Source organism: Cavia porcellus, unplaced genomic scaffold (assembly GCF_034190915.1).
Source record: "Cavia porcellus strain 051 isolate PalLab524CR breed Dunkin Hartley unplaced genomic scaffold, mCavPor4.1 scaffold_3, whole genome shotgun sequence".
NCBI lineage: Eukaryota > Metazoa > Chordata > Mammalia > Rodentia > Caviidae > Cavia > Cavia porcellus.
In genome coordinates this window covers 119,863,580-119,881,585 of record NW_026947486.1, presented here as the reverse complement: position 1 = coordinate 119,881,585, position 18,006 = coordinate 119,863,580, and the positions used below count along the sequence as shown (strand labels likewise).

The following is an 18,006-nucleotide window of genomic DNA, read 5'->3' as shown; positions in this document are numbered from 1 at the left end:
AAACAATGCAAATAAGACAGGATTTCAGAACAAGACAATAGGAAACCAACAGTGACTACCATAATGTCTCTTGTTTTCTTCAAAACAGTTATCTATACCTTCACACACATAAGCTGATACAAAACAAAATAGTATAAAAGCAATCAAAACAAAAGAAAACACAGAAAATCGTTTTCTAAGTAGGAAGGGGACCACGAGCTGGAGAGGCTGGGAAGGGCGGGAACGCAGCAGACAGAGGCTGGGGCGGGCAGTGCACGGCAAGGGATATGGCCATATCCGAGGTCACGCAGCTTGCCCCTTAACCCTGAAAAAGGGTCAGAGAAGTAAACAGCTCTTGACATGGGGGATGTTGTGTCCCCAGTGAGGCCAGTCCTTGCACTCTGAGGCCTCTAAGGCTTGTGGGGGTCCTCATGGCGGGCAGGTGGGGAGTGGTGGCTGGGAGAAAGTTGTCTCCACCCTTCTGGGCAGGCCATCTTTGCTTTAAGATGGATGTCAGCTGGCACCAGGCCAGACGGTGGCTGTCTGTGTGCTGCTGTCCCTTCACTCAGGTGGCCGCCAGTCTTCACTGTCGCTCCCAGTTAGGTCGCCCTCTGCTAGCCCTCCTTTGCGGCCATCACTCTTTCCCGTCTCCTTATGGCCACTTTCCCCATCATTGACTTCCCAGTGTAACTGCAACTGTCCCTACTGTGGCCCCGCCCAGCTGCCTCACTGTCCTGGCTGTCACCCAGGACCTAGACTCTTTGCATCTTGGCGTCTCGACCCAGACTCTGGCCGGCCCCGAGGAGCTTAAGAGCATCTTTCAGCGTCTTGGTTCTGGCACAAGGAAAAAGAAAGATCTCTTCAGGTCCACTGGACTGTGTGGCCAATGGGCGGTCCAGGTCACTAACAGCTGCCCCAGGAGCGTCACGTGAAGCTGTCCCGGGACCAATCAGGATGCCCCTCCAGACCGAGGATCGAGTTGCTCTTCTCTGAGCCCCACTGAGGAGGACATGCACTTCCTCAAAAAGAATAGCCAGTAGTGGCCGGTACTCAGGCATGCCTTAGGTGACAGGAGCCACAGCTAGGAAGATCACCCACAGTGAGGACCTGAAGAGCAGCTCAACCTTGCCAAGACTTCCTGGCAAGACAATCACTCTGCCTGAGGCTGGCCTGGAGCTGGCCCATGGTCACAGTCCCGTATCCTCTGCCCATGGCTGTGTTGAGGGAGGGGCAAGTGTGGCGTGTCCATGAGAGGCTCATTTTTGGGCTACCCAGGGCTTTTTGTGACACCCTATTTCTGTCCCAGCCCAGATCTCTCCTTGAATAAAGCCATCCCTGGTATTGGCAGCCTTTGTGTTGTCACAGATTTCAGCCACACATATCCAGGACTCAACTCATGATTTCCCAGCAGGGCTGCTGCTCGCCGACAGAGCCCCGTGCACCATGGAAAAGGCTGGAAAGCAGGGGAACCCCTGGGTCACCTCGCCATCGTGTATGGTGTTGTCTGTCTGTTAGAGCGGCCTCTCCCCAAGACTCTGCCTTTCCTGTGTCCAGGCCATTGGTTATCTCTCATGGGAGAACCTCATGGGCTCCCTGGTGAACTTTTTCCTCTCCAAATTTTTCTTCCACAAACAAGGCAAGCAAAGATTCTCAAAAGACAATGTGACCATGCCACGCACATAATGTGTTACTGATTTCAAGCCTTTTTTTTTTTTTTTTTTGTCTTTTTCGTTTTTTTTTTTTTTATCGGTACCAGGGATCGAACTCACGACTGCCTGCTTGCAAGGCAGGCGCTTATGCCGCTGAGCTGAATCCCCAGCCCCGACTTCAAGCCTTTTTAAAAGAGTTCCCAACTCTTTTAGAATAAAATCAACTCAAGCTCCAGGCCCACAAGGATGCCATAGTCTGGTATCCAGCCTTTCTGGTCCCTGTCAGCCTCTCTCTCTCTCTCTCTCTGTCTCTCTCTCTCTCTCTCTGTGTGTTTTTCTCTCTCACTTTGTATCTGTCTCTCTTTCCTGTGGTACAATTATCCTCATTTACTCTAACACTAACCATTTTCCTTCTAACCCCAGGACTTTTGCACATGCAGTTCTTTCGCCTGATATTGGACTCATTTCTATAAGATGAATACAAAGTGTCAAGATTGTGGCTCTCTCAACTTCCCTTGCAAGGAGGGTGCAGACATATAACTGAGCTCCTCTAATTAGATGTATACACTGCCAACTGAAATTGAGGCCCAAGACAGGAAGCAGCAGGGACCTCCTGGACCCCACCCAGCAGATGCAGTGTCACTTATTTCCCAAAGAGCAGAAGCACCTGTGGTTCTTGAGGCTGCATCCTGAGCCCTGCAGCACTTGTGTCCAGGCATGGGTGACAGCTACAGGGAACTCAGCACTGGGGGGTGGGATGGTGGCACATGCTTGTGACTCTGCAAAGCCCAGAGCCTGGCTCTCAACCCTCTCCACACATGTGTGGGTGCCCTCCAGCCGACACCTGCTCCGCTTCCCCCAGACAGCCTGTCTGTGGGGTGGGCCACCAGGGGCTTGCGGAGCCAGGGCTCCACAGCTGCCACCTGACCTCCGGGGCCATAGGCGCCCTATCCCCCAGCTCGGGAACCCCACTGCTCTTGGTTTGAGTCTTAGGACGCGGGCAGCTCTTCACAAAGCTCTCTGCTGCCCCTTCCAGTCGTCCTGCCTGTGTGTTGGAGTGTATTACCCATGGGACGGATGGCAGGACCTCAAGTCCTACCCAACAATGCCGCCCTACGTGGCTTTCATGCCATTTACTAAGATAATGCTTCTTAGAAGGATGGGCTTGGGATAGACTTCATACTAAAGGGCGGCCATAGTTTTGTCACCCATTGTTAGGCAATGAATTATCCCCAGTGGCTTAGCTGGGAAGTTCTGGTGTGGATGCACCCTGAGACCATGCTCATCAGTGAAATAAACCAAACACACAAGTTAAACATCGCATTGTCTCCCCAGTGTAAGAAGCTGAAAGAAACTGTATATGTAGATGTATATGTAGTTAAGATAGTTATACTACAATTTCTCTGAGATCACTAGAGAGAAAGGTTTGTGCTGGTGTCACTTGGATGACTGAATGCGATGTCTCGTGCCCTGGGTGAGTGACTTGGGGACAGTAATGACTGACGTGCTTTGAAATTCTGTTTTATTTTTTTCTCTTTGAAATGAAATGGGTTTTGGGGGAAAAAGAAACAAACGAAACCCCCTCAAAGTGTCCTGTGGGGCTGCAGTGTCTGGGGGCAGACTGGGGCTGGCAGGTCCCTTCTCTGCGGAGCTGCTCTGACAAGGCTGTCCCACAAGAATGATCTGCAGCGGGGGCCAGGATGGAGAGAAGTTAGGGTGCATTGCTCTGAAAGAGGGGTGCAATAATTGGGGCACCCACTTTTCCTTTTGTTTTTTTGAGACAAGGTCTCACTATGTGGTCCAGGCTGGTCATAAACTAACTATGGAGTCCAGGCTGGTCTCAAACTTGAGGTGATCCTCCTGCCTCAGCCTCAACCTCCCCAGTCCTGGGATGACAAGTGGGTGTCACCACACCCAGTGTGTAAAATCATCTTTGTAGACACAACAGATAACTGCATCGGTGCCATGAAAAGATGGGCTGAGAGGAGAGAGTATCTGAGGCAGAAGCCCAGCTAGGAGCGCTGGTCAAGTCCAGCCCAAGGGGTCCTGTAGGATTTATGTCTTGCTGTACCTTCAGCCATATGCCACCAGCCCAACCCTCCTCCTGACAGCATCCCACACTCAGGATCCTGGGCAGCAGCAGGGGCAGCAGCCATGGAAGGAAGGGCAGCAGTAGGTGAGCTTCCTGCTTGTCAGAGGCTGCCATGCTGGCTGGCCGAAGCCCAGAGAGAGACTTCAGGGGGCACCCAGGGGCAGAGGGAGAGATGGAGCCGTGATCAGGGAACCCCAGATTCGGTATACGAACTCTGCCTGACTCTGTGGCTCACCCCAGAGCTATGCGTGTACAGGGAGGATGCCAGGAAAGGACGAGAACAGAGTTCACGCTCAGCACGAGGAAACAGAGTTTGCAGTCTGCGTTTAGCTAAGTGAACTGCCTGGCAAACAGCAATAACAGCAACAGCAACAACAGCAACAACAGCCTCCCTAGAGACTGTGGCACAAAGCAAACACCGGAGCTGCTAGAACTCATTAGTGACAATGTTTAGGGTATAAAAGTAAATTAGAAAGAAAAGAAAGTTACTAAAAGAAAATGTCTTGATATTGAAAAAATTTTCAAAGCAAACTGATTGTGGATGATCCTGACAGTATAATTTGTAATGATTTAAAATATGCTTAAGGACATAAATCATAGTCATAATGAACTTTTAAAAAGAAATATGTCAGCCAGATGTAGTCCTGACACTTTGGAGGCTGAAGCAGAAGGATCACCAGAAGTTCGAGGCCAGTCTTCTGGGCTACATAGTGAGCTCAAGGCCAGCCTCAACTATGTAATGAGACATATTACTTCTCAAAACAAGACAAAAAACCGCAGTAAATATTTAAGACAGAAAAAAAGCTATTGAAAACAATCGTTTATAAATTCTATAACTTATAAAATTCAATGTCAAACTGAAAACTTTACTGGATGGTCTTAGTAGTAAATTGTAGATGATGGAAGAAAGAATCAGAAACCTAAAGGTAGATAAATAGATGCGACCCATTCTGAAAAATCAAGAAGGCAAAATACTTTTCAAAAACTGAAGATAAGAGAATTTCAGTGAGCTGTGAGACAACACAGAAAGATCTAGTAAGTGTGGTTTGTGGAATCCTAGGAGAGAGGAAAGAGGAGAGAGAGTGGGGAGGGAAACCTACTTGTAGAAGCAATGAGTGAGATTTCCAAAATTTGGAGAAACACAGCTTACAAATTCAAAAGCCTCAGTAAACCCCAAGGAAGACAAATACAAAGGAAAACCACACAAAGGTGCCCTGCAGTGCTGCAACTCACACAGTGCAGGAACTTCCTGAGTGAGGACCTGAAGGGAAGCCGGAAGGTGAAGAAAAGAAGACGAGCCAGAAAGCGGGGGTCAGGCGGAGCCCTCCCTCCTGGCAGGCGGCAAGGAAATGCTCCGCTGCCCTAGCACGTTTAATTTATACACTTAGCAAGATAAAGTCATGGGCTACCCCTTTGCTTAGCAACCCATTCCTTGGATTGTCTCAGGGCTTGGTGCTCAGAACTCTGTGTCTACATCCAAAAAAAAACATCCTTCTTTTAAAAAAGCAGGGTACGGGATTTAGCTCAGCAGCATAAGCATCTGCCTGGCAAGTGTGAAGTCGTGAGTTTCATCCCCGATAAAAAAAGCAGGCTAAAACGAGGACAGTTTGAGACAGAGGGAACTAAGAGAACTCATTAACCAACTTCCACTAAGAGAAATGCTAAAGGAGGAAGTCTTTCAATCTGAAGAAAAGGATGGAAATGGACCAGAAATGGTAAATAAATATGTGGGTAAATATTAAAGGACATTTATTTGCTCTTAACGTCTTTATAATCCATATGATAGTTTAAAGTAAAAATGGTAATAGTGTACCATAGTGTATTCATAACATGTATAGGTATACAACATGTTGCGCCTATAGCATAATGGATGGGGTGTAGTGGGAATAAACCTATATGGTGCAAAGGTTCGTATATTTATGTGACGTGGCGCAACATGACTCATAAGTAGACAGCAAAAAACAAAGGTATGTTTTATATCTGGATCAACTATGATAACAAAAAAGGACGTCACTAAAATGGCAATATAAATTAACACGGAATTATAAAAAGTTTGTTAACACAGGCACAGAGGGAGCACAGAAACAAAATTAGAGGAGACAGTAAAAGAACAGACCTACATCTGACCATATCGAACTACATAATAATAGGATAAACACTCCATTTACTAGGTGGCGGCTGTCAGAATGCATGAAAAACCAAGACAGGGAAGACTCGGGGAAAGGAATAGACATTTCTCCGTGCTATTTCCAAGTGACTCAGTTGAAATAGAAAAGGCTCACTTGGGGGTAGCAGTACGCTGCACAAAGATCCACCATGAAAAGGTTAAGTAAAGTGGGATTAACAGCAGAAATGGGCAAAGAGCAGCACCAGAGATCAAAGTTAATGGTGGGGACTAATTAATCTGGAAATCATAAAATTCTTACATATGTTTCAAGCACAGAGCTTCAAAATATATGAAATAAAAATTTCTAAAATATTACAAAGGGATTCAATTACTTACTCTCCCAATCCTACTGTCTCTGTTGTAAACTTTTTAAATTTAAAATTAATTAACTAATCAATCTTTTTTTTTTCTGTACTGGGCATTCACTCCCACGTTCTTTTCGCTGAGTTCCATCCCTTTTTAGTTTTTATTTGGATGCACCACCACAATTGGCCTTTTTTTCTTTTCTTTTTTAAAATTCTCCTAGTGGGGGTTGGGTTCAGGTCCTCTGCGCTATGGTACAACGCCACGCCACTAAAAAAATTTGTTTTTGTTTTGAGAAAGGGTCATGCTGTGCCTTAAAGTAGCTGTGGCTGGGCTCGAACTAGTGGTTTTCTGGCTTCTTTCTGCCTCAGACTCCCAAGCGAGCTAAGGCTGGAGCCGCTCTGTCCGCTGATAGGCCATTTATTGAACGGGACCACCCACGGTGCCGAATGTTCACGAAGGCGTGGAATATCGAGTGAAGCCCTCAGTGCGCAGGCGCGGCCCTCGACCTCCCGCTGCCCCGCCCCCTCACGTGCCCCGTGCAGAAGTTTCCAGAAGGTTCTCGCGGTTGTGGGGGCGTGTGGGAGCGCGGTGGTTTCTGGGAGTGCACGAGGCGCCAGGTGCTGTCGAAGGACTGCTGGTGGCGAGCTGCAGACGCTCCTTGCGCCCTTAGCACCTTTGGCACCTTCCGTGAAGGAACGAGCCGGGCCTCCAGGCAGAGAGAGTGAGTGGCCCCGGTGGGGCGAGGGCTCCTCATGGTGGCCGAGCCGGAGGCAGCGGAGCGGGCAGGGGGCGCGGGCCCGGGGCCAGAGAGGGGCGAGGGATAGGAAGGGCAGCCCTGAGGCCGTGCCGGCCCCTCAGGCGGGAGGTGGCGGCGGGCATGGGGGCTCGTGAGCACGGAGCCACCGGGGTGAGACAGGCCAGTGGGCCCTGAGGTGGCCATGAGCGCCTGCGGCGGGCGACCTGGGAGGCGGCGTCGCCCTGTGTGGTGGCGGAGGGCGGCCTCAGGCCCCTGGGCAGCCTTAGTGGGAATGAGGCGGGCGACACCGGCGGCGGGCCGGGCCGGGCGGCGGCAGCTGAGGACGGGCGCGGCGGACAGCCGAGGGCGGCCTGGACGGCGGCAGGCGGAAAGCGCGAGCGAAGGGCGCGCGGGGCTGAGGGGCGACGCAGGCGGGGGTTCGCTTGCGGCCCGGGACGGCCGCGGACGGGAAGGGGTTGACGCGGGATGGCGTCGGGACAGCACGGCCGCGCGCTCCCTCCCACAGGTGGCGGCGGGAGGGGCGGCGCGCTCCGGCTGTCGCCGCGCCTGGCCGTCGGCTTGGCCATGGCGGCGCCCGGACCCGAGGCGGCGGCCGAGGCTCGGGGCTCCGGGCGTGGCGCGAAGCAGTGCCCTGCCCCGCGAGCCCTGCTGAGGGACGCGGCGCAGGAGGGGCGGCGGGCGTCCCTGAGAGCCAGGGCCGAGCCAGCGAGAGAGGCTGCGAGCGGGAGGGACGGCACGGGGTGCCACGGCGCTGGCCTGGAGCGCAGCGGCCGAGGGGCTGGGGAGGGCCGGTGGCGCCCCATTGTGGGAATCAGTGGTGGCAGGTCGCTGCTGCGTGGCGGGAAAAGAGGCAGCGCGCCACCTGCCTGCGCCGCGTCTGACATGGTGGCGCGGTGAGGGTGGCGGTGGCGTGGGGGATGGGAGGTCCTGGGCGGGATGGGAACGCGGTGGCTATCTGACTGGAGGTGGCGGGCGGGAAAGGTCACCAAGAACCTTGGCCCTCGGGGGTCATCCCTTGGGCAGGGCATCCGCTTTGAGCCCTCGAAGGGAAGCGGGAGAGCTGCACGTGCAGGTGGAGGTGGCGAGGTGTGGGCTGGCGGGCGTCGGAGTGGAGGCTGCTGACTTCGGAGGCGCTGGCTGGGGTGTGGGCCTCGAGTGGCGGGGGGGGGGGAGGCAGCAAGCTTGTGCTACGTGCTGTGTAGAGGCATTGGCCTTGGGGGTGGCAGGCGGTCAGGCAGCGCTTGGCTGTGTGTGTGCGCACGCGCGCATGCGCGAGAGGCGGGGCGGTATGAAGGGGCGGGGCGAGGGCGGGGCTAGGCGAGGGGCGGGGCTAGGCGAGGGGCGGGGCTAGGCGAGGGGGCGGGGCTGGATGAGGGGCGGGGCGGGGTGGGCGGGGCTGCTGACTCGAGAGGTGACTGGGTGGGTAGGCCGTTCAAGCTTTGTATTTAGGAGTCAAGCTTAGCTTGGAAGAGGGGAGACAAACTGGTGGGAGGGCTCTGAGTGCGAGAGTGGGGTTAAGAAGTGAGGTAGAGCACGGAGGGAGGTGGCAAACCTGTGCCTAGGACATTGGACTTGGAGACAGGAAGGCGGGCAGGGAGTGCTGGGCTTGGAAGGAGGACGAGCCCTGAGCCGGCTGGTGGGCAGGTCTCCTGTCCAAAGGGAGGCCTAACTTGTAAGCCTGTTGGAGTGTTGGAACAGAGGGTGCTGTAGCTAAGCTAACAGTATATGGCTACTGGCTGCAGGTTGTGGAGCCAGAGAAGGGAGGACTGCTCTGTGTGGGAAGCCCACACCAGAAAGCTAGTATCTGCTGTGCATGTGGGGGCAACCTCCTTGATAGCTGCATGTGTGGCTGTGTGCTGCCAAGCAGCTGGCTCTGAGTGGCCTAGGAGGGAGATGGGTATATTGCCTAGATAGACCACATGTTGGGCCATAAAGTCGTTTTAAACTGAGTACAGTGGGGTGTGCACCTGTAGCCCCAGCTACCCAGGAGGCTAAGGCAGGAGAGTTGCTTTGGCCCACAGTTTTGAGAGACTAGCCTGGACAATTTTGTGAGACCCTGTCTCAATAATATAAAAAGTAGAAAATGCCTGGGGATATAGCTCAGGGTAAAGGCCAAGGATTCAGTCCTCAGTTACCCCAAACATGTTTATAAATTTGAAATGATTGTATTTAATAAGTTCTGATCACACTAGAATTCTATTTGAAATTAATAACATCACTAAATAATTTGAAGTCCTTAGGTCAGAGAAATCAGAATAGAATTTAGAAAGTATTTGAAACTCAACATCATAATTTCAAAAAGTACAACTTACTAAAATTATGAGGCAGTTAAACTGGAGAACATTTTATTGCCTTAAATGCTTATGTTAGAGAAGGTAAAAGAGTAAATAAATTAAAATTTAAATGAAGAAAGGATAGAAATAAAAGAGGCAGTGATAACTACAAAGACATGTAACAGGTTTATTTAGAGTAATAAAATTGGTAAATGCTAATAATAATCAAGGAAAAAAGTATTAATAACCAACACCAGGTAGGGAAGAAGGGATATTGTTATGTCATACAGACAATGAAAAACAGGAAATTTTAAGTACACATTTATGCAAAAATGTCAAAAACTTAAGACAATTTCAAATTTTGGGAGGAACAACTTACTGAAACTGCCACCACATGAAATAAAAAGTCTAGCTAGCCCTATAAATCTCGTTATCAAAAACTTTCTTAAACAACACAGGGAAGAGGATGAACTCCTGGCCCCTAGGCTGTTCAGGCAGATATCTGGGGAGCTATGCTGTCTGGCACTAACAGATGTAATCTCTCTTCCTTTTCCACCCACAGGCTGCACCTGAGACTGTGACAGCTAGTATTTTGTGCAGTCATGTTTCCTTCACCCAGCACCCCTGCTATGGGGCTGTCCATGCTACGCGACTGGTGCAGGTGGATGGGCGTGAATGCGCAGCGCTGCCTGCTCATCATGGGCATCCCTGATGACTGTGAGGAAGATGAGTTTCAAGAGAGAGTGCAGGCTGCGCTGAGACCCCTGGGCAGATACCGAGTGCTCTGCAGGGTCTTCAGAAAGGAGCTTGGAGCCAGGGTAGCTTTGGTGGAGTTTGCTGAGTATTTAAACCGAAATTTGATCCCCCACCAAATACCAGGCAGTGGGGAGCCCTGGAGGGTGATCTTCCTGCCCCAGGTCCCTGATTCTGAGTTACAAGATCCTGCACAGCTCCAGGGGCAAGCAGTAGAGGAAAGCATGCTCAAAGGAGGAGCTGCAGCTGAGGGAGAAGCTGCAGGAACTTCAGGTGAGGCAGGAGCTGCAGGTGAGGCAGGAACTGCAGGAGCTGCAGGAGTTTCAGATGTGGAAGGAGCTGCAGGTGAGGCAGGAGATTCAGGAGTTTCAGATGCGGAAGGAGCTGCAGGTGATACAGGAGCTCCTGGTGAGGAAACAGCTACAGGTGAGGGAAGAGCTTCTGATGAGGAAGGATCTGTAGATGACAAAGAAGCTTCAGGAGGAGAAAGTGAGGCAGAGCCTGCAGATGGGGAAGGAGCTGAGCTTGAGCCAGAAGCTGCAGGTGTGGCAGGGGAAGCAGATGAGCCGGGAGCTGTTGGAGAGCCAGGAGTAGCAGGTGAGGCAGGAGCTGTGAGCGAGGCAGGAGCTGCAGGTGAGCCAGGAGCAGCAGGGGCTGCAGGTGAGGTAGGAGCAGCAGATGTAGCAGGAGCTGTAGGTGAGGGAGGAGCAGCAGGAGACGCAGGTGAGGCAGGAGCGGCAGGAGCTGAAGTTGAGGCAGGAGCTGCAGGAGAACCAGGACCAGTAGGGCTTGCAGGAGAGGCAGGAGCAGTAGGGGCTGCAGGTGAGGCTGGAGATGCAGGTGTGGCAGGAGCTGCAGGCGAGATAGGAGCTGCAGGTGGGGCAGGAGCTGCAGCTGAAGCAGGAGCTGCAGCTGAAGCAGGAGCTGCAGGTGAGCCAGGAGCAGCAGGGCTTGCAGGTGAGGAAGGAATAGGTATGGCAGGAGCTGTAGGTGAGGCAGGAGATGCAGGTATGGCGGGAGATGCAGGAATGGCAGCAGCTGCAGGTGAGGCAGGAGCTGCAGGTGAGGTAGGAGATGCAGGTGAGCCAGGAGCAGGAGGAGCTGCAGATGGAGAAGGAGCACCAGATATGGCAGGAGCTGCTGGTGTGGCAGGAGCTGCAGGTGAAGCAGGGGCTGTAGGTGAGGCAGGAGATGCAGGTGAGGCAGGAGATGCAGATGAGGCAAGAGCATCAGATGAGGAAGGAGCTGCAGGTGACACAGGAGTTGAAGGTGCTATAGGAGTTGTGGGTATGGCAGGAGCTGCAGGTGAGGCAGGACCTCCAGGAGAAGAAGGGGCCTGGGATGTGGCCGCAGCGACCCATCATAGAGCCGGAGCCCAGCAGTGGGAGCAGGCCCTGCAGCCCGTCATGGAAAACATGGCATACCAGGAACTGAGAGCCTTTTCCGGGATGGAGGAGCTGGATCCTGAGGAAGAGTCCTTCGAGAGCTGGCTGAACCATGCCAACGACATGCTGTACTTGTGGCGCCATGTAGCAGAGAGGGAGAGGCGGAGGAGGCTGGTGGAGTGCTTGGATGGCCCTGCCCTGGATGTCATTTGTGAGCTCCTGAAAGCGCACCCGGAAATCCCTGCACAGGATTGCCTGGCGGCACTGGTGCAGGTGTTTGGAAATAAGGACATCCGGGTAGCTGCACGGCTGAAGTTCCTCATCTGCTCACAGTGGCCTGAAGAGACTCTCATAGCCTACGTGACGCGCCTGGAAGGTCTCCTGCAGGCGGCCGTGGAGAAGGGGGCCATCCACCCTGCCACCGCAGACCAGATGCGTGCCCGGCAGGTGCTGATGCGGGCCAGGCCGAACTGGACTCTCCAGAAAAGGCTGAGAAGGATGCGCCTGGAGAGGCGCCCCCCTGGCTTCCAGGCTCTGCTCCAGCTGGTGCGTGAGACCGAGGCCTGGGAGGCTGCCTTCGCCAAGAGCAAGCCTTTGGGAGATGGGGCTGCCGAGGCCGGGCCTTCGTACAGAGATGCTGCTGGGCCTGCCCCTGTCCTGGAAGAAGCTTCGCAGGTCTCCCCTGCCCAGGAAGAGGCCAGGGGCAAGGCGGCTTCTGATCCTGAGTGTGCTGCTGAGGCAGCTTCTGATACCGATGATGCCCCAAAGGCAACCACTCAGAAAGAGGAAGGTGCTCTTGGTCTTGCAGGCCTAGGCCAGGCAGGGCCCTTTGATGCCCTTGGGGTTTCCACTTCAGCCCCGATGAGCACTGCTTTTGGGTCAGGCCAAGGAGGATCTGGCTGTGGGCCAGAGAGCCTCGCCCAGGCAGGAGAGGTGGAGGCCGAGGAGCCTATGCTGGGGGCACCCAAGGGTGTCCTGGAGGAGTTGGAAGAGGAAGAGGGAGCTGGGGAGACCAGCCATCCCAAGTCTTCCCCAAGAGAATAGCTCCTCCACTCAGGTGGCAGGGCCCTGGGCTCAGAGGGAGGCAAGGCCAGGGCCATTACATCATCCTGCACCTGGAGCAGGTCCCAGAGAGAGGCTTGACCAGCCTCAACCAAACTCCCACATCTTTCCTCTTCCAAGTGACCCAAGTGATCATGGGTACACTAGGGAGAAGAGGCCATCTCACGTGTGCCAGTTGCCTGGCTCTCTCACTGGGGCGAGTGCCCCATTACTCCTCCATTTATTGTTCCTGTCCCTGGCATAAATTGCTTCCTGTCCGGGAAGCCCACTCATGTTGGTAGGCCCTGTAGTGACCCATGGTGCAGGTAAACGCTCACCCCAACCTGGCCGCTGTTCTTGGGCAAAGCTGTGAGGTGGGCATCAACCCTGCACGGAGGAGAGGGCCTGGCCCTACCGGGGCACCCAGCCATCCACCTGCAGGCCTGGGCATGTGTGGTGAGCTTCCTTCTGAGCCTGCCGAGCCTCTGACCGCTCCTGTCCGGTGCTGTGAGGTCAACCTCTGCTTTCTATGACTGTATCCGGGCCTGCTACCTGCCCCTTGTCCTCGAGGAGTTGTTTGTGTTCTCATTGGAACAGGTCCTGTCTGGAGACCCCAAGCTTCGTCCCAGTGGGAGAGAAGGATGGACGACGATGGAGTCACCTTGTGACTGTGACTGTGACCATGAGTGGGATGACAACTTTGGACAAGAAGAACTGGACAAGGGATGGAGGGACAAGGCTGGGGACTTTGCTTTGACATTCTTCCCATGTTGTTATTTGTGATTTAATTCTTTGGTGTGGTGGGGCATTTTTTGCTGCGCTTTCTGGTGTCTTGGGGTTATTTGTACTGGCCATTGGGTAGGCCCTCTCCACAGTGGGTCAGCCCTGTAGAGAAGTCCCTGAAGTGAATGGATTTTGTCAGAGGTCATTGTGCTGGCCAGAGGTAGATCCAGGACCCTCAGGGAGAGACAACATAGCTGGAGAGCCTTGGCATGGGGAATGGATGAGACACCTGTAGTGGTCGTAAGGAGGTCTGTCTGTGGTGACATCCCTGTTTCAATGGTTTCAGTGTTTTTCTTCAATAAATTTCATTAAATGTTGTAACAGCTTTGCCTCTGCTATGGAAACTCAAGGGAGGGGTCACTTGGAGCTAGGATGGGGTTGAAAGAGCAGAAAGACATTCCTGCTGAGCACCTATGGGAGACATCCTGAATGAGAGGGTAAGTGCTCTGTCAAGGAGGCTAGGACTCCAGGAGGGCTTAAAAATAATTCAAAGATGGATGATAGTTTTGAAATTGCACTGATCTTTGAATTGAGGTGGGCTTGTATGCCGGGGGTTTTTGAATACCCGGGGAGTGATGTCATGTCTCTTTAGTTGGGGAAGACACTTCTCTTACCAGGTATCTGGGGCTCAGGACTGCTTGAGTGAGTAATGTGTGTGATAGGTGCAACAATGTGTGTCGATTGTGCAACAATCGACAGTTCACCCACCCTTGGCAAGAAAGCCAATCTTGCAGTGACTAGGTTTATATGTTTTTTTTTTTGTTCTAAAACTTGAAAATCTCTGCCTTTCATGACAATGACAATTTAGCACCTGTGACCCTCTTGGCATTTGTGGGCCTTCTGAGAGGACAGACATAATCATGTCCATATAACCTCCTCCAGCAGACTGACTTGTTCCTGCAGAGGAGACCATGCCAGTCAAAGAAGGGTCTTTAGGCACTGAGGCAGTGTTCTCTGAAGGGGGAAACTGAGGCCAGGAGTGAAGATTGCATGTGTTTCAGTTTGTTAAAAATTTAAAATCAGTTTTAATAAATTTTGAGTATTCACGAATGGGACAGCTTTCAAAACAAGAAGCTCAGAGCCCTTTGCTTTAGCAACGTAAGCAGTGAGCTTTTTATAAGTTAAATGTGCAAACTGAAGAGACTACTTGATTGGCCACAGCTAGGCACTTGCCTTCTGAGGGTAGGGCTGGGTGGAAAGACCCTAGTGGGTGTTAGTGTTCTCCAATTGGCTAAGCTTATATTTTGTTTTACCATTTACTTTGGGCTTTCATTTGCCTATAAAGGCATCGAAGACACTGGATGGCTGATGATCTCTTGCTATGGCAACAGAAATACTAAAAGGACACCCAGGATTTGGAGGTGCAATTATTTACATCAAAGGGCAATGATCAGGATCATTCCCATACTATCAGACCTTGAAGGCTCAGGGAGGGAGGTTTTTATGGGGTTGAAAGCAGAGTAGTTGGATGTCATTGATTGGTTCTTAAACTATGCATCACAGTGAGCAGCCATTTCTAAGAAACAAGGAACTGGCTGATGAGGGGGAGGGCAATTTTCTGCTACACTTCAATGTTTTAAAAATGCCAAGGGCATGGCACATTCCCTGGCCCTCAGCAGGAGCAGAGCTTGGCATTGCGGTGCTGAAAAGTGGGTTAGTGAGTAGAAGATGGGGCCATTTGGAGCCCTGTGGGATGGGGAGGATTGTGGTTTCATGCTAAAGATAGTGGGCTGCTGTTGGGTCATTAGGGTGGGCCTGGTGAGCACTTAATTGTTTTCCTTCTGGGTAGTGAGTGCCTTATGAGGCCAACTCTATCTGTGATGACAGGAGTGTGTAGTGTATCAGATCTGGACTCCCCTGGCTTCCTTACCCTAGGGTAAGGACACGTGAAGTTGGCTCCACCAGTCAGGTGCACCTACTGTGCTCTGAATGGGACCCTAGATGGGAAGAAGCAGGGGCTCCATAGGTTACAACTGGGTGGTGGCAGTGCCACCTCTTTCTTGCTCTGGTTGCACTATCTGCTTCTCACGTGGGTGGTACAAGCCACAGTGCTTGTTCCCAGTTGTGGGTGGTAGCCATAGGGGTGCCTTTGCCTGTACTGCACCATGGCTTGATTGGGGCCCTTGTTCTTTGCACAGTCACCAAGGCTGGTCTTGCAGCCTCCCCACACCGAAGAGACCCTCCTTTTGTTAACTCCCTTTGGGCTTTTGTCAGCTATAGTAAGATATGACTGCTAAAGATCCTGATGCTCCAGGGGTTCTCTCTGTTTCTGTCTTTCTCTTTTTTGTCTTTTTGAGACAGATCCTCACTATGTACTTCAGGCTGGCCTTGAGCTCACTTTGTAGTCCAGGCTGGTCTTGAACTCACAAGAGATCCTCCTGCCTCAGCCTCCCACTCAGGTTTTCTTGTGACATTTTTAGATAAGAGCGTAGCAGCTCCCAACAGCAGGCATCCCTGATGCAGCTCCTCGCCAGGGATTGCACTGATGCAGCCCAGGACTGATGCTTCCAAGGTTCCTGTCTCCCTGGAGCTATCTAAGCTTCAATTCTGTCTTCCTTAATGGCCCCATCTCAGAGCAGTCCTATCTCATAGCCCATTCCTGCCCCATCTTTCCCTCTTTCAGGGCCACAGTTGGGCCCTGGCCCCCAGCATTTTCTGTACCCTAACGCCACTTACTTCCCAGTAGCCTTCCACAGAAGCATTGCCACTTCACACCATTTCCTGTAGTCATAATATGGACCATTTGGAATAGTGCCCCATGCCCTTCAGTGTTTATAGAGCCAGTGTTGGCAGCATCTTGTAATTTGGTTGGTTATGTCAATCTAAAGACAAATCAGATATTTTTCCAAAGAGAAATGAGTACATTCAAGGATCCTGAGGCAAGGGGAAGTTTTTAAAGGTGAAAATGATGAGTATCACATATTTTGAAATAAAAGTCTTTGGCTACAATGATTAACACCTAGAGTAATGTCAGTCCTAGGTTGGATAGGCAGTTATGGGGAAGATGCCTTTGCAGAAGTACTTTTTTTTTTCTTTTTGGTACAATTGTAGTGGGTCCTATGTGAGCTTGTGATTCTGGCAGTCTTTAAGGATACATACCATCAGGCAGTCATGTGTAAGGACCCTTACTTCATAACCTTGCTGTTTTATGTTTTGTTAGGGTTGACATAACAATTCTAATTCTGATGAACCGTATTTTTTTTCACACTACCCAGAATTCAGTGATCCTCCCTCACTAGTTGCAGGTAGGTGGAAAGTAGAGGGGCTGTCATATCACTGAAGGTATAACAATCATTTCCACCACTTCACCTGGGGAGAGTTTCTATTATCTAAACCGTTGGATAGGTCTAGCAGCAGAGCCAATGACAAGTTTGTCATTTCAAGACTGGGGTCTCATCTATGCCCTAGATCACCCTTTCTGAGAAAAGTAAAAGCAACTCCTGTGTCTTCTTCTGGCTTTGCTCTGGAAGGCATTTGCACAGATGCCCCAAGGCTGGTGGAGACTGAAGATCTGCTGCCCTCCTGTGGCCCAGCAAGAGGCTGAATACGTGCAGGAGGCAGAGTGTCTTAGCTACTTTTCTCATTGGTGGGACAAAGTACCCAATGCCCAATATTAAAGATATGGAAGGTTTGGTTAGTGCACAGTTTGCAGAGGTTTCAGTGCATAGTCGGCTGGCTCCTCAGCTGTGTCGGGTGGCACGGCCGAGGGTGCGTCACGGAGGAGAAACAGTTTATGGTAGGAGGTGGTAGCAGCTGCAGCCTTCCTTCTGTCCCTTTGCACCCCCCATCCAGGCTCTGAGCCTATTGACCAGTCTCACCCACACCATTATCCATGCCCTTAATCCCAACATCGCACCCTTGATCCACATTCACCACCCTGATCCAGCTACCTTTGAAACGCCCCACCTATGACTGCATCAGGCTTTTTGGGGGGACATCTGGATACAAGCCATACCATAGGCCCAGGTGGGCAGGCCCTTAGCACTGGAAGATAAAGATGTGAGTTCTTCAGGGAAGAGAGCCTGGGTGGTTGGGCCTTGCCCCTTACCTCTTGGATCCGGGTGCTCTGGCTGAAGGCCAAGGGGGAGTAAGTCTGGTAGAGAACAAGCAGCAGGACACAATGCCCCTGCCTGAAAACCCTCGCAGCCATGCTTTGAACCCAGTGGCTTCCCTATTCCCCGTAGGCAGAAAGAGAAACACAGTTCGGGATCCAGCCCAGGGTGAGACACAAAAGAAAAGCCCGGCCAACCACGAGGCAGAGCAGACCCGTTGTTGCTGGGGCCCCATCACCATTCTACACTGTGTCCCATTCTTTGAAGCTCTTGGGACATGAACAAAACACAGGAAGCTTCAGGGATTGGGAGCACGCCTTGGCCATACCTTTCACACTTCCTCCTCATTCTCTCTGCTGTGAGCTCCTCTAGCACCCAAAGCCTACAGTGGTCTGGCTTCTTGTTCCTCCAGCAGTGTCTCCACTGCACCTGCCCAGCCCTGGTCACTGACAGTGCCAGAGACAGGACTGGTATGGGCCCTAGGGCTGTGGCTCAGGGAGGGTAAAACCCCAAACCTGCTGATCGGATGGCGATCCTTGAGGTATAGAGCTTCCAGGTGCCCTCCTAGCCCTGTGCCCTCCTCTTGCCGGCTTATCTTGTGGCCCCAGAGAAGAGCACTGTATTCAGCAAATGGTCACAGAGAGATCTCTGCTCTGAGGCCATGATCAGTGAAAGGAAGGCTGCTTGGTGAACTGACACAGTATGTTCCTCCTATGGGCACTTCCAAATTGGCCCCAAGCAGGTCCCCCAAAGGGTAAGTAAACAGGAG

At 52.0% G+C, this 18,006-nt stretch overlaps 1 protein-coding gene across 1 annotated transcript; it reads left to right on the top strand.

Moving 5' to 3' along the window:
* The first annotated feature begins 6,784 nt into the window (after positions 1 to 6,784).
* LOC111753813 (paraneoplastic antigen Ma6E) lies at positions 6,785 to 13,506 on the top strand. Its single transcript, XM_063246553.1, has 2 exons — positions 6,785 to 6,914; positions 9,786 to 13,506. Exon 2 carries the CDS (start codon positions 9,826 to 9,828, stop codon positions 12,403 to 12,405), a length of 2,580 nt encoding a protein of 859 aa, XP_063102623.1. The 5' UTR covers positions 6,785 to 6,914; positions 9,786 to 9,825; the 3' UTR covers positions 12,406 to 13,506.
* Positions 13,507 to 18,006: the final 4,500 nt, after the last annotated feature.

Excerpts from the sequence above, each read along its gene's own strand:
- LOC111753813 (XM_063246553.1), top strand. The coding sequence starts at position 9,826 with ATGTTTCCTTCACCCAGCACCCCTGCTATGGGGCTGTCCATGCTACGC.